The sequence below is a fragment of the Sinohyriopsis cumingii genome, chromosome 5 (assembly GCF_028554795.1).
Source record: "Sinohyriopsis cumingii isolate HCF-2022 chromosome 5, ASM2855479v2, whole genome shotgun sequence".
NCBI lineage: Eukaryota > Metazoa > Mollusca > Bivalvia > Unionida > Unionidae > Sinohyriopsis > Sinohyriopsis cumingii.
In genome coordinates, this window is record NC_142965.1 from 82,098,070 (window position 1) to 82,122,009 (window position 23,940).

At 35.8% G+C, this 23,940-nt stretch overlaps 1 protein-coding gene across 6 annotated transcripts in view; it reads left to right on the plus strand.

Annotated features, from left to right (window-relative positions):
• LOC149799614 (ubiquitin-like modifier-activating enzyme 1) overlaps nt 1-16,479 on the plus strand; it is a 93,034-nt gene extending 76,555 nt beyond the window's left edge. For all 6 annotated transcript variants that reach the window (XM_089958949.1, XM_089958952.1, XM_089958951.1 and 3 more), the window contains 3 exons: nt 7,471-7,554; nt 11,882-11,982; nt 12,828-16,479. In XM_089958949.1, the coding sequence (XP_089815075.1) occupies nt 7,471-7,554; nt 11,882-11,982; nt 12,828-12,969 (327 nt within the window). In that variant the 3' untranslated portion in view covers nt 12,970-16,479. The remainder of the gene's footprint in view (nt 1-7,470; nt 7,555-11,881; nt 11,983-12,827) is intronic.
• The last annotated feature ends 7,461 nt before the right edge of the window (nt 16,480-23,940 follow it).

Genomic DNA, 23,940 nt, shown 5'->3' on the forward strand with positions numbered 1-23,940 from the left:
AAACATATATGCTGAGTCGGTCCTAATGCCCAGTGGATTAGATTCGTCTACTAGACTTTTATATTCAAAGTCAGCACGATAATATCCGTATCTTTCCTTACATGGAAGGTATGAAAACCAGTCTAGCATCACAAGAGGCTAACCTGGTGGTGGCAAAGCGTAGCCGCTTACCTGATGGCCTAGCAAACTTTTAAACATTGTTAGATGGAGTGATACATGCATGAATTCAATATGAAAATTACTTTTTTTCTCAGAAATTGTGAGTATGAAAATCATTGTGTCTTTAATCTGCTGAAAGACAAGAAAAAACTACGTCCTTGATGAAATGTGACCTGGTACTTGCGATTTGCATTGCTAGTCGCATGAGTTCACAAATCTAACAACCCACATTTTCAAATGTTGCAGAGAAAAAATTACAAAAGTATTAAATGAGAGTCATATATTGGTTTTAATAAAAATACAAAAACTAAATAACACAAAATTCTCTATATTTATATATTCCAAGAAAAAACTAATGGAGTTTTGTTGTATCAGATGACAACCACATTGACATGTGCTATCTGCTTGATAAAATCAGGCTGGCCAGATTGCTGGTTTTTACAAAAAGTAACAACTTTCATTTAATGTAATTGAATATATGTACAACAACATTATAAAGGAGTTTGTTGTTGATATCACTAGACTGTTGGACTTCCAATGTCATCATTTGAGATTTGTGAAGTCATGTGACTTGTAATGCAAATGGTGAGTCCTGGGTCAGGTTTCATCTATGCGGTAGTTTCATCTTGTCTGTCAGTGGTTTAACAACATAACAATTATAATACTTGCCATTTCTGAGAAAATAAATCATTTTCCTATCAATTTCATGCAGATATGAGTCGATATAACATAAGTTTAAATTTTCTAGGCCTCCTGATGAGCGACTACCATATGTCACTACCGCACGGTGGCGGCAAATTCCACATTTTTTATATGCAGTTACAATGACCCCACACCCCAACCTAAATGTCCAAATATAAAAAATTGTGTTTGAATACTCAGAGGAAATTCAGATTAAAAACGGACTGATATTCGTTTTAAGCCAAATTTGTAGTCCAAATTGTTGAATCTCAGAGCTGAAAAGAGAAATTGTCATCCCTTGTCTTATATATTAAAAAACGATATGAGCCCCTGTATCAATACAGGTTTGGGGACTGGTTTAACAATTACAATAAGACAAGTTACTTTTACATAAAATTCAGTTCTTGTTTTTACAATAGTGTATAATTTTGATGGTTGTTTGTCAAAATTTAAATCGACCCTTTTGAAAATGTTTTTTAAATGATGGATTTTTAACCAGATTGTCTTTAGGAGATTAGGTTGTTTGAAAATCTTGTTTGGGATTTTATTGACACAGATAAATTCAGGGTTTACTTGTTTCAATACAAGACAAGATTCTAATTATTTGCATTTATTGTTTTTTATATATACTTTAATAGGAACTGTTTACTTTCTATAAGATGCATATGTATATGATGCTATAGAATTATTTAGAATCTAAGGTTTGAAAGGAAACAAAACTTAATTTTTGTTCATTATGTTGTTCTCACTTAGCAACATCATGCAGCAAAATAAAGTTATAATTTTTATTCTATACATTGAAATGACTTTACTTGCAAATTTATAAGAATATAATCTAACTTCTTTTGTGATACATTCTGTGGTTTTGTACATGCTCATCTTTTCTGATTTTGATGTTTTGGGAAAGTCTTGAAAGAGAAACATCTTTAGATTTAGAAAATGCATGTTTTATAATCTAAAATTTTCTTTAATTCCATTCAGTAATAGTCATATGTGAACCTTGAAAAAAGTAATTTCATCCTGGAAAAACCCTGGAAGTGACCTGGAAATTTATCTTTAGAAAAGCGTGGGAACCATGATTACATCATAAAGTTGTATAACCCTCTCCTCTGGTCATGAAGTCATCAAAACCCTTCCTGATGATCACATGGTCATTAGGCTGATGGAGTCCTGGGTAGCCAAGTGGTCCAGGGCACTTTCCTTTACAGATCAAAATACATCTCACCTTTGTTCACTTGGGTTCGAATATTGGCTTAACCATTCTGGGTATGTAACAGAACTTGCCAGTTGCTTTTATTGGGGTGGTGGGTCTTCTCAGATTCTTCCAGCACCAAATATACTGGTTACCATGTATCTTGCAGACATGCCAGCCTTTATGATTTTGCCAAAATAAGGAATTGTCCCATAAAATATGGACTTCAGGAATAAAAGCACAAATTAAAGAAATAAAATTGTTGGTGGTGAAATACAGATTCTGATTTGTCTTTGTTGGATTCAATTATAGGTTTCATTTTTATATATGGTGAAGTTGGTCAAGGAACCAGACTGTCTTTACAGGATTATTCTGGGTGCTTTAAGCTGCACATATTCTTAATACAAATTGTCTGCATGATCAGGTTGTTGCTTATTGCAAGTTTCTAAAAATGGCATCCAAGAAATGGTGTATTTTCAGGACAAAAGGGGCACTGAGCCTCATGAAAAGTTTTGATAGTACAGAAAAATAAAAAGGAATATTCAGATTTGTGGGAAAGACATAGGAAGGGCAATATTGCATTTATTGGACATCATGTATTTGAATACATGTCCTGGAAGGAAAAATGATTGTCATTGCCAAGTTAAATTTAAATTTTGTTAAGGATTAATTGAAGGTGAGAGAATGCATGAAGCCATTGAGCACCATAGAATCTGAGCTACAGTTTGTGAATTTAAATTTGTGATAATTAAAGTCCAAGTATACTTTTCAAACCTCTTAGTTGAACACGGTGTTTACCATCACAGCATCAGTTTTGAATCCTACTTATGGACTTTTAAATGCATGTTTTACAGCTTGTCAGTTGCAGTACATGATATTCTGTTACACCTTACTGAAAACTGGTCTGAGTTACAAAAAAATTGACTGCCTTTCTGAGAAGGTCTTGTTAAAGTTGGCAGGTCTGTATCATGTGCTGAAAAAAATGGCGTTAAACTCCACAAACCAAATCCGTATTACACTGCAGAATAATAAAACCCTTCCCTCTGATCATAATATTGTCAGCTTTAGACTATGGATTTGTAAAACCACTCCCTTGGATTATGTAGTCATCAGCATTATGCTGTGGTATAGTCAAACCCTTCCCTTGGATCATGTAGTCATCAGCATTATGCTATGGAATAATCAAACCCTTGCCTTGGATCCTGTAGTCATCAGCATTATGCCATGTAATAGTCAAACCCTTCCCTTGGATCATGTAGTCATCAGCATTACTCTTGAGTCTGGCTTGGCCAATGTGGGTACATGAGAAAGCTTGCCAGTTGCTTCTCATGAGTCAGTGGTTCTTACTGGCATTTTCCGGAGATTCTTCCTTCACCATTTATACTGGCTACCATATATAGCCTGTATGTGCTAAAAAAATGGCATCAAACCCTACAACAACAACAACACTATGGACTTGTTAAAACCACTCTTGATCCAGTAGTTCATCAGCAAAACACTGGAGTGGTAAAACCTTCCCTCTGATCATGAAGTCATCAGCTCTATGTTGTAGAATAATAAAACCTGTTCCTCTTACTATATAGTCATTGGTATTACACTATGGTAGGAGTGAAACAATACACCTGTGCCACGTATCAGTATGATACATATTGATACACATATGAACTTGAAGGTCTTTCCATCTCTGGAAGGTAGGTGGTTCCCTCTCATATATGTTGACTTTCTGGTTGTATTTCCGGTATGCAGATTACAGATAGTTACATTTTTATGCAATTCTCTTCTATGAGAAGATAGCCAAAATACGTTCAAACAGACTACTAGTTGGTTGTCAGTGATTTTCATTCAGCATTTTAGGCCATTTAATGGTGGCTCCATTAAACTCACTTTAGCTTTGAAAACATCTTCAAACCAATTTCATGTCTTGCTTAAACTTGGAAGAATCTCATCTAGAACAAATCTGAGCATGGTAATGAGGATGAATACCAACAAAATCTCTCACTGTACTTCCTGCAGATGCAAAAGACTTGTGTGAACACAGATACTTGTATTTGTTTGTGAAGAAGGAAAACTATTGACACCACCCAGTCCTATTCTATAATTTTTTAAAACTTACTCAAGGCGATAAAATTGAGTGGTTTGAACTCTGCCCCATCACTGATTCTGTGCTAATTTTATTTATTTCATCCACACCTGCATTCACTGGTTAAATATCTCTGCATAAATAAATTTCAAATTTGTTCCCCATGTACAATTTAAGATGAGATGCTGCCAGGATTTTATGTTAAGAGAGACCTCCCTCTTTGTCAAAGAAAAAAGGGAAAGTGGGGGGATAAAAGGATGAGGAAGAAATGGCCATAGTTCATTATTTACCTAAACTTCAATATTCGTCTATATTTCTTCCTGCTCACTTTCTTAGAGCACTAGTGAAATCAGCATCTTTAAAAGATGTCACCTCTAGTTGTATGAGCATTAATCTGTTAATTATTTCAGAGCAGGCTTTTCTCCTTATTTGCGTATGAATAGTGTTCTGTGCTTCCTTCTGAAGGGGCATATACATAGTAACTTGTCAGCTAGAATATGTTTGGAAAATCTTTATGACTTGCATACAATTTTCCAAAGCTCACAGATATCATCTTTTGGCATCCGCCCCAAAATAGGATTTTTCACTAACCTAAACTTACTTTCTTGAATTGGTAGTTTACTGACTACTGTGCCAGATTTGCTGTATTAGGGTTTTTATTCCATCAGTGCCATAATGAAATATCTTTACTTCTTACTTTCATATTTTACCCATATTTATTCAGTTTATCTTGACCCGTATGGGGATATATGTTTTTGTAGCATATGATCTGCAAAGCTAAATTGATTAAAGATTTAAAAAAAGAAAATTGATTGGTTTGAGAAAAAAATGAAAATTGCATTATACTTTTAAATTGTCTGTATTTTAATTAGGCTCAGTATTCTTCCCTTTCTACATTATATTTCCAAATAGAGCTTAGAGTGAAATTGACCATCATGCCATCTATTTTTGTCCATCCAACATGTACAGCTGACTCATATTTAACAATATTTTCAGGCTCAAAATCACTCTCTGGTATCATCATTAACACTTTCCCAGCTCCAGTAATCTGATAACATTCATAACTTTAAAAATGATTGTCATCATCACTACCATCAGCCAGTATTGGCCAAACGAAATTATAATTAACCATGTTGAAATCGGACATTTAGTGTTTTCTGTGTAGCCTGTATTTTAAACACATATTTGTAAAACTTCCTTCATGGAAGTTCAAACTACGCCATAATGCTTATACAGAGGCAGATTGTGCCAATCAAATTTAGTTAGATGTATAAACAGTTACCTACCCGAAAAGCAAATGTCGCAACAAAAACAGTTAACTAAAAATTGTATACTTCACCCAGCACATTTTTATATGCAGGACTTTCAGCTAATTTTCGGAGTTCTCGCATATAACTGTTCTCCATGTGTTTGAATTCATACAAATTCTTCACAATTCACACAACCGCACACCCTGACAGCAGCTCTTTTTAAGTACTTTACTGTTGCTTTGCCAATACTTCCTGTCTACATTAATTTCTAATTGGTGGCTATTTTTTAAACTGGATTGGAACAAGCAATAACCACTAATGAGAGTTCAGTGTAATATATTTCACCATGTGACATGTTGGTAGTGCAGCTTTCAAATTGACCAGAGTGGACCAGATACAATTTACCATAAAAACTTTGCTTAAATTTGGTCATCAGATGATGAATATATACTTCACTATACATGTGGAACACGTTTGGAAATGTATCCTATATGCTGAACATACTGCTGGTTTAAAATGATTAGCATTGGGGGTGGGGGCAGATTATGAACCCTGCCACTTTGTGGTAATTTATAGATGGCAAGCAATTTTTCTCAATAAACTTTTTCATTTTTACTAATAAAAATGAGTGCCTGTGATGGCAAATGCTGTTTTAGATGAATTCTAAATTTAAAGAATAACGAGAATAATTATCCATGACTGTTGATATCGATATGTGTACCTTTATAGCAAAAGTATCAATATGTTGATGAATCATTTCATGACTACTCCATGGAGTTGTAAAACCCATCCTGCTGATCATGTATGGACTAGTAGAACCAATCAGAATTACACTGTTGAGTAGTAAAACCCATCCTGCTGATCATGTATGGACTAGTAGAACCAATCAGGATTACACTGTTGAGTAGTAAAACCCATCCTGCTGATCATGTTTGGACTAGTAGAACCAATCAGAATTACACTGTTGAGTAGTAAAACCTTACTGCTGAACATGTATGGACTAGTAGAACCAATCAGAATTACACTGTTGAGTATTAAAACCCATTCTGCAAAACCCATCCTGCTGATCATGTATGGACTAGTAGAACCAATCAGGATTACACTGTTGAGTAGTAAAACCCATCCTGCTGATCATGTATGGACTAGTAGAACCAATCAGAATTACACTGTTGAGTAGTAAAACCCATCCTGCTGATCATGTATGGACTAGTAGAACCAATCAGGATTACACTGTTGAGTAGTAAAACCCATCCTGCTGATCATGTTTGGACTAGTAGAACCAATCAGAATTACACTGTTGAGTAGTAAAACCTTACTGCTGAACATGTATGGACTAGTAGAACCAATCAGAATTACACTGTTAAGTAGTAAAACCCGTTCTGCAAAACCCATCCTGCTGATCATGTATGGACTAGTAGAACCAATCAGGATTACACTGTTGAGTAGTAAAACCCATCCTGCTGAACATTTATGGACTAGTAGAACCAATCAGAATTACACTGTTGAGTTGTAAAACCTTACTGCTAATCATGTATGGACTAGTAGAACCAATCAGAATTACACTGTTGAGTAGTAAAACCCATCCTGCTGATCATGTATGGACTAGTAGAACCAATCAGAATTACACCGTAGAGTAGTAAAACCTTACTGCTGAACATGTATGGACTAGTAGAACCAATCAGGATTACACTGTTGAGTAGTAAAACCCATCCTGCTGATCATGTATGGACTAGTAGAACCAATCAGAATTACACTGTTGAGCAATTAAACCCTTCCACATGATCACTCTTTAGTATTAAAACCCAACCATATTCTGGTCATGTAGTCCTCAACATCACACTGTTGAATACTAAAACCGTTACATCTGAACAGTCATTGGCATTACACCCTTCTGATCATGAAGAAGAAAGCAACTTTTATGGCACTTGTGTTTTTGTTAGATAGATAGATAGACTATATATATATATATATATATATATATATATATATATACAAACTGTCAAAACATTTTAATTTATGAAAGATCTTGCATTTAAATAAGGAAGTTCTTGTAACATATAAATGCTAGATATTCTGAGACTTTTTTAACCAAGTTTTCTTTATTTCAGTACAATGATAAAGAATTTACACTTTGGGATAGATTTGAAGTTCAAGGAGAAATGACATTGAAAGAGTTTATGGAATACTTCAAGGTACATTTTTTTATTCTTTGTAAACAGATATTACTCTCCTTTCTGATGAAAATGTAATTAATTCATGAAGACTTGAGAAAATGTTCATTTATCTATGAAGCCTGTCTTAGAACAATGACTTGGGCAGATACAACAGTGTACATTTGTTCAAGTAAGATGGCTTGGGCAGTTACAGCAGTGTACATTTGTTTGGGCAATTAGATTAGCAACAAGAGCCCCAAGTGGCCAAGTGGTCTAAAGCTCTCTCAGTCTTGGATCACTGCCATCTCTCCTCTGTCTATGTAGGTTCGAGTCTAGGGCTAGACCAATGTGGATATGTGAGAAAGCTTGCTGGTAGCTTCTCGTGGGTCGGTGGTTCTTTCCGGGGTTTTCCTGGGTTCTTCCTCCACCATTAATACTGGCTGGCATGTATAGCCTATCTTGTGCTGAAAAATGGCGTTAAACCCTATAACAACAACAACAAAAAAAGATAAGCGACAAATGGTGTAGCTTAGATTGTATTTCAAGAGTAGTTATTTCAGATATTATGCAATGGCAAGAAAGTTGTGGTTAATATGTTATAAACCTTTTTTGAATTTTCAGTTTAATTTTGATCGTATAGTATTTTTAGGGGGTTGGCATGACAGTTTAAGTTGATCCAGGTAAATCATAACCAGGTTTATTATCTTTTGGGATGTTGTTTTTCTTGTGTAAGACATAAAATCACTGAAAACCATCTCTTAGCAGTCTTCAGTCTGTTCAGCTTTATTTTAGAATAATGTGTGATAAAATTTTCATTAATTAAAATGTCATGGTTCAAGGGTTACTTTAATAGATGTTTAGGATGAAGTGTACCAGCCAGATATCCTTGAACACTGCAGAAATTTAGTTTCATTTACCTTTTTCATGACCATGCCCCAGAAAATGGACAGATATATAATTTTACCCGTCTGTATGTTCATACGATTATATGTATATTATCATGTTGATTTCTTCATAATACCCTTAGTATCTTGAACCCCTATTTCTTGAAAAGTGTTAATAATCAACACAGAAGAATAAAAAGGAACATTCAGATTCTTGTGAATAAAAGCTGGAAAGGGCACAATTACTTCTATTGGGCATTATATGCCAATTTGACTCCTGGCGGGAGATATGATTGCCATTGTCATATAAAATGGAAAAAGAATTTACAGGAATTACATCAAGTTGAGAGATAGCAACAAGCTATTGAATTGCATAGGGTTTGGAACTAAAGTTTGTGCAATGTACTACTGGTAAATAAAGTCTGTGTGTACTTTACAAACTTTTAAGTTGAATGTAATGTTTATTGTCGTTGCATCAAACTCTTAATTACGTTTTCCAGATTCGCAATGGCAGTTATTGATATTTTGTTTCACCTTACTGAAAACTGGTCAATTGTAGGAAAATAAATCTGCCGCCTTACTGAGACGGACTCATCAAGGTTGGAAGGTCTGACTTGTTAGCTATTCATATGTCTTCCCGCTATATTTTGGAGTCCATTTCACCTGAACTCATAAAAATTGGTATGTGGGTGCATTTCAGGAATAGTAATACTGCCATGTCAAATAATGGATCAGTGAAGCACAATGGTCATAATTGAATGACATTTATTTTGTTTTCAGTTCTAATGGTCATAGACCAGGAGAGCTCTTAGGATGAATTTTTGTCCATTATCTGCTTGTCCATTAGTACAAGTTTATTATTCCTACTTCCAAACTACTTGGAGGATTGGACCGCTCTGGTGGCCTAATGGTTAGAGTGTCCACCTCAGATGTGGGAGTTTGAAAATTTGAACCCAGGCAGTCACAACAAAGGCTTATAAAAATGGTACTAACAGGTGCCTGGCTAGGCACTCTGCAGTAAGAGATTAATGTTAGGACTGGTCGGTCCGGTCTCAGGATAATGTGACTAGTTGGAACATGATGCTACATGTCTGCGGCATGATGCCCCTATGCTAGATATCAGACTGCCACATTGCGGACAGCGTAGTGATACGGCTGAAAAATTGTTAAAGCTTCATTAAAAAATCCAAAACACACACACAAGGGTGAACAATTGCCCTATAAAGGGCAAACTTTTAACCTGGGTGGTCCATTTCTACCAATCTCAAAGACAATACACACACACTTGGAGGATTACCATGAAACTAAATGCACACATTCATCCTTTGCACCTTAAGGAAAATGATGCAGTTTAAATTTTAATCTGGCCACCACATCAGCTTTCTTAAAAATGTTGTTATTCTACTCCTCTTGAATGGATGGTCAGGTCAGCCTGGTGTTTTCACTGTAAGACTAGATATGATGTCTTGTTGGTCCTAAATGAAATTTTGGCAAACTAAATGGCCACAACTGCAGCCATCTTGAAAATCATGATAGCACTACTTCTTGATAAAAAGTCATATTGAGATGGGGTTTTCACAAGAAGACTTCTTGTAGCTAAATAAAAATGGTGCTGTTTCATTGTTTCCCCTTACGCACATTTGTGCGTCAGGGATGCATGCTGAAGAAAATTGATGCGCACATTTTGTTGCCATGCGTTTTTTTGACACAAAGGATTTTCAAATGTGATCAGGATTTATTTAATACCCAATGCATTTGACAACGGATGGCATCAAATATACTTTGAGCATAGGCATCGACTGGTTCTCTGCTTTGTTTGCTCCCTGCCTTGCGTTCCTCTATTCTTATAGCAGAGTGCAACGCAGGGAACATACGAAACAATGAACCAGACTAACATAGGCAATGTTATGATGGAGTAGCTTCCCCTAATCTCGCGAGCTCTCTCGCGATTTCCATCGATCTCAGCAAGCGGTCATCTAGATGTTTAACCTCAATGCTTGTTGCACTAGAAAGTAATATCCAGATTAAAACATACACTAAAAATCATTAGCGAAGAAAGTGAAAGAAGCAGAACACAAAAGAATAACTGTGGGTCTGACTTTAATGAAAAATGGAGAAAATAATTCCCTTGACTGGAATAGAGCACATCCATTAGGATTACCGGTGTCACTTCTGATAACGTGATTGCAAAGACTGCAAAAGTGAGTAATCCTTTCCTGACAGGGTTTTAGAATTTTTTAAAATCTGCCCTCGTTCGCCACAAGATATCGGGAGAACACATTATAACCCAAGACATTCTTTTTCAATAAAGAAATAAGTAAACTTGCAGAGACAAATGTGTTATTTGGATTACAGAGTCAGCGGGTCATTGCAGATTTTGTTGGTTTTTATCTTTGCTGCAATAAAAGAAAGATGTATCATTATCCTCCTTGATATTTAGATAGATGTATTCATGGATGAAGTAGAATGAAACCGATGATAGTACACATTTTATGAAAGGCAGTAAATTAACTGCCATTTGGTTAAAGATTTATTTGGCTTTTTGTATTGGCTTGTATGTAATGTGTTGGGCTATAATATTGCTTCATATTGATTATAAGGAGACTGTTAAAAGTATGACTTTAAAAGAAAAATGAACTAATAAAATTATTTGTTGAATGGACAGTGCATTTGTTTGTTAGTTGTGCATGTTGGTTTATTTGTATGCTGAGAGAGAGAGAGAGAGAGAGAGAGAGAGAGAGAGAGAGAGTATGTTGTTCAAGTTGCAATATCCTATTTCAGGCTGAAGACGTATGAGTCATATGAAAATTTCAGTACATTTTTGAGCCCCACATTTTTTATTTGACCCCCAGTTCTGACACCAAGGTGGGTTTTTTTAACCCTGAATTTTACACCTCTGGGGAATACACTGCTGTTTAGACATCCAATATGATGGCCACAATGTTCATCTTGAAAATACTACTCCAGAATGGATGGTTGTATCAGTATGGGGCTTTGACTGAAAGACTTCCTAGGATATAGGATATCTAGTGGGTCCTAAATGAAAATGGTGTCACTTAGACATTCAGTATGGCTGCAGTAGTGGCCAGCTTGAATAACCATCATCACTACTTCACTTGAATGAATGGTCAAATTACTATAGTGTTTTCAGTGAAAGACTTAATGTCTTAATGTATTTATTGGAAATGAGAATGGTACCCATCTGATCACCAGTATAACTGGCACAAGTGGAATCTTGAATGGTATACAAAATAGAAAGTGTCAATCAGTGTTAGTCTTAAGATCTTATTTTATATTATTCTGTTATAATTGTTTTCTGTAGAGTTATTTGACCAAGCCCAAAGTGGATCATACACCTAATCTTCAGGCTTGAGTAACTTTTCTACCATTGTCCTCCATACCAGTCTATATTTTGTCTGCTAAAAATTTTATCATATCGGCAAGGAGATCCATGTTAATGACTAAACACTTTTTTTCAAAAGATAAACCATGACCTGGAGATCACCATGCTGTCTCAGGGTGTGTCCATGCTGTACTCTTTCTTCATGCCTCCAGTCAAACTTAAGGAGAGGATGGATCTGGTGTAAGTATAGGAAGTGGACTATACTGCATAACCAGGCATTTAAGTTTCAACATTCACAGTCAGGTCAGTGCAGGGAAATAATTAAAGGAAACCTTTTGAGATTTAGCTCCTTTTTCAGTCAGGGCTGATTTTTCTTTGTGCCACCAAGAGTGAAATATTACCACATGATTGTTGTCTCCCTTGAAAAAAAATTACATGTATTTAACTAATGGGAATGGGGTCAAGGACTTTGCAATTTCTGTCTTAATTTGTATACACCCACCATAAGGTGGAGCATGTCATGTTACGTGGTCCGTCTCTCTGTTCATCATTTCATTTCTGCATATTAACTCAAGTTCTTCACCATCTACAATTGCCTAAGTTTATATTTGGGGTTGGGAAGAAGCCAGTCTGTTTCAGGATCAAAAAGTGAAGTTACTGTGTCTGGTTGTACTTCTCAGAGCACTTTGTAGATGGCTTGCACTTTTGGTAATGCCCCACAAAATGAAATCCCTCCAATACTAAAAAAAAGAATTTCACCCAAGAGCATTTTCATTTGCAGTTTAAAATTTTTTATTTTTAACCAATAACTAGATATGGCACTCCACCACCACCACCCACATTTTTTCCAATGAAGTGTAAATGGGAATTTCTTCCCATAATTTTCATTTCTATTATAAACACTATTTTTAATGCTGCTTTTTAATATCCAGAAATTGACTGTTTTTTTTTTCTTCCAAAGAACAAGTCATATGATAACTTCTGAAGCATAACTATTCTGATAACCTCTAATTGGACAGATTCTTTTTGCGATGTAGAGCCCTATACACCTAACTTGATTTCAACCAGAATTCCTCTAATTTCAGTATGACCGAAGTTGTGAAGAAGGTGTCCAAAAAGAAAATCCCTCCTCATGTGAAAGCTCTAGTATTGGAGATTTGTTGCAATGACAAAGATGGTGAAGATGTTGAAGTTCCCTATGTCCAATACAAGTTGCCAGCTCAGTGACAAGGAATAATTAACGAATTGCATATTATTTGTTGAACAGAGTGAAGAAAAGCCAAATTGTGCAAAGCTAGTTTACGGTGGGGGGGGATCAAAGGTTTTGTATATTTATTTTTGCCAATTTACATCTACTCAAGCTTCTGCACATGTTCACTATTTTGGATGGAATGAATGTTGTTTGTGACAAAGATCTATAATCATACTGGCAACCTGTGCCAGCATTAAACACGAACTACATGGATGTAAAAAGGGAACCATAAATATACATTATTTGGGGTGTTGTAAATTATTTTTTCATATCATCTCTGTGAGTGAGAAGTCTACCAGATTAAACGAAGTATAACAGTTACTGGGTCGGTCTTTGCAGAAAATGACTCCATTTTGGAGAGTAGAAATAATATTTTGATACAAAGGTTCAGTGGGCTTTGATGGCTCTTTACATCCCACTGGTCTCACTTTAAAAGATGTTCTAATATCTAATAGCTTTGAGAATAAACGTATACATTTCTCTGGGGAAAAAAGAAAGAAAACTTTACTTTTTGTGAATGGTTCTGCATGTGAGCACATCAGTCTTATAGTTGCATTTAAACATATATGTACACACACACACCCCCTTGTGATCACACTAATACAGAATTCAAGTCGAGAACATGTTTGCTTTGTATAGCATTGTTAAATTGTCTTGTATCTTCAGGACAGATGAGTCTGATTATGAGCAAGATCTAAGCTCTTTATGAGTTTGATCTTGTGTCTGATTTGCTGAGCTTGTTCCTCTTCATGAGACTCAATTGATCATAGTTTGCTCAAACATGGTAATGACTTGTCGTCATACATTCTTTAATAAGTTTGATATGCACATGTTCATGAGTTAATCCTGCTCTGATTGGCTGAACCATTTACCTCTTTAGAGACTTTATTTTCTACCATGTTTTGATGGAACTCTTTCATTAATTTATATCATCTTTATAATAAAAGAAATCAATATCGGCACGATTTGAGCAAGCTGATTAAGCCTTTATCTTTGGAAACAATTTATATCAGACTGTTGTAAATAGGTAAAATTGACACCATATAAACTTTGGAAGGTTACATAGGGTTGTGTTCTTATACATAACCCACTTAGTAAAAAGGATCAGCTGGGTTATATAAGCCAGGTTTTCAGTAACAGGCCTGCTTAGGTCTCTTGTTTCAGTATTGATTGACCAACACATCGAACCATTTTGCATTCAGCTTATTTTGAAACCTGTATTTTTTTCTTTTTAAAACAAATTCCAGTTAAATTTGTTATCTTGGTCATATTTGTCTGACAGGCCTAGAATTGAACATAAATTTCTTTCTAACCAGAACAACTAGTAGATTGAGAAATGTACTAATTTCATAAATATCCACTAGTTGTTACCCCAAAAAACTTACCAGCAAACAACTGAAACTTTACTAGCCATTGACTATTGTAATTTCAAAACTGTTCAATAACTGCACTTGTCTGCAGTGAAAGAAAGAAGGTGCTAGAGCTTGCAGCTTTTGCAAATGTTTGTTACGGAGAAAATCACCTTGATCATTTGATTGTTTATTTGTGGTGCTTTTTGGTTTGTTTTTCATGGCAGGATGGTTGTACAAGTGCTGTTCTATCATCAGTCATAATTCTGTTTGCTACATATCTTTTGCTATGTGGAATATACACGTTGGCCAGCCTTGTTCTTGTTACGTCTGCTTAAGCAAGTCAGTTTGACCAGTACCCAGCGGACACTTTCAGCCACATAACCAATCTAAATGTGATGTAACCTGAAGAGGATAATATAAAAGACCAGCATGATATATGTGGTGGATCTTATGTAAAACTTCAAGAAATGCTTGAGGTGGTGCAGGACCAATGTTAGTGTTTAACTTTAAAGTTGAAGTTTTCACGGTCAAAAGAAAGACATATATTTTGGTCCTTACATTTGAAATTCATTGTCAGATTTTTTCAGCTGACTGAAGCACTTTATTGATTTCACTACAATTTCAGTCAGTCCTGGTTTGTCAGTACTGAAATTGTAAAGCTCATATTCTTACTGTAATGTATATTATCTCAAATACAAATGAATATATCTATATATCGGAGATATGTAAGTATATGTATTTCCTGGACATGTCTGATAGGTCAAACTTTTCTTTTATAACCATTATACCACCTCAAACACACCTTAATTAGTTCAGATTCAGAGTTCACTAGATCTAGTTTACAGGTTATTTCTTTGTCAAATAATTAATAAAAATTGTGTTAACGAAACTCATTTCAGAGGTGACCAATTTTTCTTTGTCAGACAGTAAAAGAGTGACGCTGACTAAGTGCATTTGGTTATTATGTTTTCCCCATTGTTTAAACCCACTACAGGCACAAAACAGGAAACAACAGAAGTGTGAAAGCTTACCTCCTGGATTTGGATAAGGACCTGTAATTGAACAATTGCCTCAGGGTCATTACCATTGACTTTATATCACCCCCTCACACTGCATGCTTAATGTCATAGTAGATTAGTATATAATAACTTCAGAACATAATATGCAAAGCCTAAATCCATCATGAGAAAAATTAAGATACTATCAACAACAACTAGCTTTCTTTTCATACCCTTCTCCAAGACTTTTTTGGGGAATCTGATAAATGAAAACATCACCATCTGATTAGACTTCAAATGTCCATTAATTAGGTGTTGCATCATTTCAAGGAAACATATCTAGTTGTTGGTTAAAAAAAAATTTAAACTGCAGATGAAAATGCTCTTGGGTGAAATTCTTTTTTATAGTATTTATAAAAAAAACAATTGTTTTATAGTTACTTGGATTACTTGAATGATATATTAAAGCAGCAGCAAATCTGGAACTGAAAATGATGTGTTACATGTATCAAAGTTTTCATATTTTTTCTTCATAAGTTGTATATAATTTCACATATAAAATGGCTGCCACATTATTTTTCAGGGAAAAAAATGATGAAAGCCATTAGAATTTCAAAAGCTCTTATACATCTATAATTCACAGAGGAAAAAATTCCATACAATTTATTTAGGCATATTTTGTAACTGTCTTTCTGTAGCAAAACAAAACTGTAATATTATTGTTTCATGTTGGAAGTCTCAATATTGGGCAAAGTACATTGCAATACTTTTATCATCTACTTCAAATTGTCACCTGTGAATTTTAGTATAATGGAGACATTTGCAAACAAAATAATGTCGACATGAAATGGCTTACATTCCGTACACATTGTGATTTTCCATGTGACAGCTGCATACATGTAATTTTGTGAATTTAAGACAAATCTATTGATTGAAATTGTTGATTGCAGCTTTTCTTAATGTTAACCTTTGCTATAATTATTATAGCATGTAAAGATGGTTTGTGTTACAATCAGTGGATGTAACATCATCGCTCATCATCTTCTTGGCAAATATGAAGTGAAGATTTTTTGAAAATGTAAGTAGATTGATTATTCCCCTGTCATAAAAAAAAAATAAACAAGTTGCAGTCGTTCATTGTTTTAGCTTTTGAAAATTATTAGTGGTGTGTGTGATGTATATATATTTATGCACACCTTTTGGTTGTATTAAGAATTCTGTTATTGCTTTCTCTGCTAATATTTGCTTCTCCATCCCAAAACTTTGCAAGCCTTAAAAAGATATTGTAGCCATGTACAAGACTCATATCCAACCTGAAGGACAAGGTTATAAAAATGAAAAATGCAATTCTGACCAGGTTGCAGCTGTTGGCATAGCTGCCAACTGTCCTGTTGTTTTCCATATTTGTCCCGTATTTTGGACCTGAATACGGGTGTACGATTTTTTGGCAAAAAATATGTTTACTATTTTATTAAAATAATATTTAAAAAATTCCCTGCAATTTTCAGTTTCCAACAGGCACTTGGTTCCATTCTGATAGAAATTTATTGCATGTACATAGGAACACAGTTCTACAATATGATTGGTTCATTCGAAATCGAGGCTACAATGCCTGTCTTTATCCACGATATTGGATTTCGCAAACAGTTACCGCTGTCCCTGTATCTCATTTTCGTAATATTCAACTTCTAATCATGTTGAATAGGAAAGCAGAATATTCAGAATTTTCTCCAGGAAAGACAAACAAAAAAAAAAAACAGAACTAGAAGGACAATTGTGCCATCTTGTTTAGATTTGTGAAACCATCTAGTAAAGGAGAAAATTGCGTTTTGCAAGTTGTGTAACGTGATTTCGCTATTGGACGCCTATGAAATAAAGAGCATAAGAAAGCTAATAAACATCAGCTTGCTGTTTCATCATACACAACTCAGCCTGAACTTACGACGTATATAAATACCAGAGAGAACCTTGGTGTAATTTGATCAAAATTTGGTTCGTTAAATTTCTTTTGGAAATGAACGTTCCTCTTTCAGTTACTAGTTTTGCTGGCGATTTATTTTGCACGTTTTCCAGACAGTAAAATCGCAAAGGATTACTCATATGCTAGAACGAAAACAGTTCAATAAGAAAATCACACAGAATTGAGATCATCAGTGAAAGTTGATACATTCAAATTGATAATGATTGGAAAAAGATAAGGTGTGGAAAAGGCTGCTTTAAAAAGTCTGTTGCACTCTTGACCTTCTGAATGGGCATCCGAATGGACTATGGTACAACATAATGCATATTTGACATTAAATAATTATGTAAAGCACTGTCCTACATTACTGATGTTTGTATGTGTTGTAAATAGTTACATATGCATTAAAATTTAAAAAATCAGTATTTGTTCCTGAAAATCAGTATTTTTGTCACAAGAAGTCAGTATTTTTTTATTTGGGGGTTGGCAGCTATGTGTTGGGCCACAGAAGATATTTTCACAAAATTGTACCCATCATGAATATATATATATATATATATATATATAAATCTTTTCCATTTTAGCGCAGAATTCTGCAATTATCCTGATCAGTATCAGATTTTATATCCTCTCTGATCTAGTTTTTAAATACAAGATTTTCCCTTTAAAGCGGAATTCCACTTTTCTCCTGACTTGAATCAGATTTTTCTTGATATATTCTGTTTTGTGTGTGTGTGCGTGTGATTTGGATTTTTAATGTAGCATTAACAGTGTTTCAATCATATCGCTACGATGTCTGCATTGTGGCAGTTTAAAGTGATGTCTAGCACTGGGACATCATGCCGCAGACTTAAACTGACACCAGGCCGACCAGTCCTAATACTAACCTCTTAATGCTGAACACTAAGCGAGGCAGCTTTTAGTACCATTTTTATGAGTCTTCGGTATGACCCTGCTGGTGATCGAATCCACGACCTCTCGCATCTGAGGCAGATTCTGTTTTTTAAATCAATTCCAATCTGGCTTTTTATAAACTATCTGTCCGCCCCCATTCTGCAACGACCCTTGTAAATTATTCATTCCATATATTAGTTAGCACATGACTCTTATAAAGAGTATTCTGATCGGTCAAAGGTTTAAATTCATCCAATGAATCTTCGTGTAATGGAAACTGATGGCAATGGAAAGAAGAAGCAATCCTTGCAAAACATGGCATCCCAAGTTGTTGAGAGAGACATGACATGAAAAGTTTAGATAAAGGTTTAAAAAATGTATGGAAATGTGAGATGGCTGGAGCAAAAAAGCTGACGCAAGTTTAGTTGGTCAGTTTATAAGAAAACTGAACGCTTGAGGACTGGCATTTTGTGACCTCTGCAATAAAGATCTGAATTGTGGTTGGAAGAGTTTGGAACAGCACCTAAAAAAGCTGCTGCATACGAAAAATTTAAGCCAAGAAGGCATCTGGAAAAAGTGCAAATAATTACTTTCAGAAAAAGATTTCCTGCACAAGAGGGTCTCGTTCCTGATGTCACAGTGAACAAACGTATTTTTTTAGCTCTGATATTATTGTAAATTGTATTGAAGTTCCTTCGCAAATGGATAGTGTTGTTATCGAATATTACACCATGTTGCCGAGAGAGAATTGTGTAAGGTTTTTGTGACGATTGTTTCAATATCCTTTAAATATATTCAGAATTACATAGAATGACAAACTGTCATGTAAACTAACGTTTATTCTAGTAACGTCATTCCTATAACGTCAAGTTTGAAAACTATATCTCAGTTTGCTTGATTTGTTTACTGTGTAAAACTGGCTTGGTGTATAATTTTAAAAGTTCTACCGAGTGCGGCCACCACCATCACCAATTAAAATAGAATAAAGGAACAGGAAAACAAGAGCAAAGAAATAATACCAAGAAGAGGAAACAATTAGCAAACTGCCAAGCCATGAACAAAGGAATGATAGGAACATGTAACAGAAAACAAAGGAGAGACTTCTAGCAGAGGAGCAGACTGGGTTAGGACAAAAACAAAAGATAAGTCATCATTCAATGCTATACGCAATTTAAGTAGAAGAATGCAAACTAGGTCCAAACAAATGGTTCTGTTCAATCCAAACACACAAACACACAACCACCAAACAACCCTAATCAATAAATAAGTAAAAATATTGGATGTATCACAACTCCAAACAGCACCAATAAAGCATGTAAAACAAGCAAGGTTAACGCAAGTAGTACCAACCACAGCAAACTCTAACTCAACCAACATTACACTGGACCCCAAATTCTGGTCTCAAACACAGACCAAACAAACCACAAACCAGCAGACATAATTAACACACCCCCACCCCACCAACAGAAACTCCTATAAATACAAAACTGCACTCCAGGGAACAATATAAATACAATGCTAATACTATTGCCAATCCTCTTCAAGGAAGCGGAAAAACCAAACACAAATGAAGATATAGACACCACTATTCCAAACCTAACAAATGAATTTGACAACAACCTACATACCTTAAACTCCCCACAATTAGACCACATAACCATAATCAGCACCCCAAAATTCACCAAAAATGAAATAACCAGTTCTAGAAACATGCAAACAAATCAACAACAGGAAATCAAGCAAACAACAATAAATCAAAACATTAGGAAAGAAACTATACACTCAAGCCAAACTCCTGGACCATCTGGGATAATACCAGCAAGGGAACCACCAACCTATGGGAACAAATCCAATGAATTAGACACTACAAAACTACCCAGCAGCATCACTAATAAACAACCCAAAGAACCGACCACAAAAAACCCACAAGTAAGGTTAACTCAAAACAGGAAATAACACAACAACATAACCCCCCCAAAACAAAATTTACAATTATCACTCCGTCGAACACACCATATACATAAGCAGCAGGTGCAACAGAATTACTAGTCTTGAGTACCAATATTATTATGACAGCACTGGCCAAAATTCACACTGGACAATTCAAACTGATAAGACCAAGGCGAAACTACCCGATTGTACGGGGCCCCGAGTGGTCTAAAGCGCTGTCCGTTAAGGATCTCAGCCATCTCACCTCTGTCTGCATGGGTTCGAGTCTCGGATTCAGCCAGTGTGGGTATCTGAGAAAGCTTGCCAGTAACTTCTCGTTTGTCGGTGGTTCTCTCCGGGGTTTTACCGGGTTCTTCCTCCACCATTAATACTGGCCGCCATGTATAGCCTATCGTGTGCTGAAAAATGTCGTTAAACTCTACAACAACAACAACAACAACCTGAGTGTCCAATGCAGCACAATTCAACAGGTGGAAAAATTCATCCAAATTAAAACTATAGGCTCAATAAAGATCAAAGTAGAGAGACACCATAGCACTCAGAGGAAAACACGAGTCACTTCGAACTCCAAACACAGTGAAACCACAACTAATCTGGCTGATCCCACTAAAACCACTATCTTTAAAAATGTAATAGCACTAAACGGATACAACAAGGACATAAGCAATGAACTCCTACTTCATAAACTCACAGCAAACAGACCACCAAAGTACATCGTCTTAAAAATCACAAGGGACAAGGAACAAAGCAGTTATAGAGGCTACCGAGCCAATACCCTCAATAATAAAACTGGGACAGTCAGGAGTGTGCCATAAGCTGGAAAACGATATAAATAGGCCAAGATTTTGCACCAAATGCCTGCACTGGGGACACTATGCCCTCAGATGTAGATTCAAACCAAGATGTAAGTACTGCGGAGGTCAACACAAAGGAGAATGCCACACAATTAAACAAAAATGTGCTAACTGTAAAGAAAACCATTATCCTAGATCGGCAGAATGCAGATTTGCAATAAAAGAGAAACAAATAGTGGACTTAATGAACGAAAAACACATCACCTACCATTCTGCCAAAAACATTATTTGTAAAAACAACCTCAACACACCAAAATCTACCTCTGAAACAATCAATGAGCACCAAAACTCTCCACGCAGAATCAGAAGGGAAAACATTGCACCACAACACATACCCTCGAATCAGGAAACAAAAGAACCAAAAACTACAACCCACATTGTAACAAACCATGACCACCCTGATAACACTCCAGATACAAACAAAACTGTCACCCCAAACATCCCCAAACCTAACACACACCCCAACACAGAATTAATACGGGAAGTAATGAACCTAACAACAGGAACCCTAATGCAAGATCTCAGCAGCAGAACCCTCAAAACCATTTTCACCATACTAGCTGATTGGACCACAAGACTAACAGATAAAGACAACGTCAAAAATGAATAGTAAAAAAAAATAATAAAATCACCATCTGGCAATGAAACTGCAGAGGAATCTTTCAAAACCTAACAGAACTGCATAACAAACTGAATAATACGGCCGTAAAACCAGCCGCAATCTGCCTACAGGAAACCCTCATAACACAAGAACACAAACGCCTGCCCAAACTACAAGGCTATACCCAGGGAATCTTTAAAAACAGATCCATGGGGCAGAAAGGGGGTGGACTAGCAATTTTTTTAATAGATACACTAGTTTACTATGAAGTAATAGAAGTACCTCCTAACCTAAACATCAATAATAGCATCGAAATAATGTCAGTAATGATAAATATAGGAACCACAAACATTCAGATAATAAATGCATACGACCCAGGGGGTACCTTCTGCCCTTCCAACCTAATCTCACTAAAGGCAATCACTAATAACAACAACAGCAATCTAATGATCTGTGGCGACTTCAACGCACACAGTGAATTATGGGGAGGTAAAAAGAAAGATCAAAGAGGAAAAATGGTTGAAAAATGGATAACTGAGAACAATCTGGTCATCTTAAATGACGGGTCGAACACTAGATTAAACCCTGAGGATGGCACTCTCTCAGCCAATGACCTAACCATCACTACCCCAAAATTGGCTCAAATCACAAATTGGTGGATGGATCAGGAAGATACTTTAGGAAGTGGCCATTTTCCCATCACAATCAATATTCAAACAAAAACTCAACACATTCCAAACGGAACCCCACCTAAATGGAGGCACCAACAGGCAGACTGGGACCAATTCCAATTATTACTAGCTAGAGTAAATCCAGATAACGTAGAAAGCCCAAGTATTGACATGTATTATGATAACATAACAGACACAATTATAGAAGCAGCTAACCGATGGATACCAAAGACAACTAATATCTCAAATAAAAACCCTGTACCATGGTGGACTAAACAGTGCACTATAGTACATAAAGACAAAAAAGGGCCTTAAATAAATATAAACGCACCAAAAATTCTGTCTACTTCCAGCAATATAAAGATAAAGAAAAAGCACTAAAACAAACTATAACAACTGCTAAAATTAATCTATGGCAAACCTTTTGCTCTAAACTGAGTCTACAATCAAATTCAAAACAAATATGGGACAAGATAAAAGCCATAAAAGGGAAAGCAACTACCTCAGCCCCAAAAATTAAAAATGCCATAACAAATAAAGATAAGGCAGACCTCCTAGCGAAGCATTTTTCGAACATGAGTAGCAACAATAATCACACCAGAAACTTTCAAGAACACAAAAAACTAATGGTGGGAACACAATCTCAAATGTTTCAAGACCAAGGAACAAAAGAATCTCACCTAAATAGCGACATCACAGTACATGAATGGAAGATAGCCCTACGATCCAAAAACGAAACATCCCCTGGTAAGGATAAGTTAGGTTACATTATCTACAAAAAAAACTACCTATCAATATAACAATAGCCATAATCAAACTCTTTAATAGGATATGGGATAAAGGCCAACTACCCACCAAATGGAAACGGGCCATAGTAATACCAATCCCCAAGCTAGGTAAAGATCCCAACAATATAAATTCGTACCGACCCATCTCCCTTACAAACAATATTTGCAAATTAATGGAGACAATAATCGCAAATAGGTTAAAACACCATCTAGAAACCAATAACCTACTCTCCATAAATCAATGTGGCTTTCGGAACAAACGGTCCACCACTGACCAACTTCTCAGATTGGAAACAGACATCAAACTCGCTTTTAACGCACATGGAAAACCGATCGCAACCTCATAGCGCTTTTTTTAGACCTAGAAAAAGCGTTCGACCAAGTATGGACCAATGGACTAATGGCCAAATTAAACCAATTTGGAATAACTGGACGCTTGTTCAACTGGATTGGCGATTTCCTCACAGGCCGGAAAATTACCACAAGAATAGGCAACACCCATTCGGAAGAATGTTCACTTGAAAATGGAACGCCTCAAGGCAGTGTAATAAGTCCCTTACTATTTAACCTAATGGTAAACGACCTTGACCTCAATGCAGCCTCCGCAGAAATAAACTTGTCACAATTTGCAGATGATAGTGGCATATGGAGGAATGGAAATCCTGCCAATAACACAGTAGTTAAAGAAATCCAGCAGAGCCTTGACAACATAGGGAGATGGGCGGACAAATGGGGTTTCAAAATATCTCATGAAAAAACTGTGGCAATCATATTCACCCCCAAACGAAATAACAACCTAGTCTATCCAAACTTCTATATTCATAGTCAATTAATCAAATACGTAACAGTCGTAAAATTCCTAGGAATGTTCTTTGACA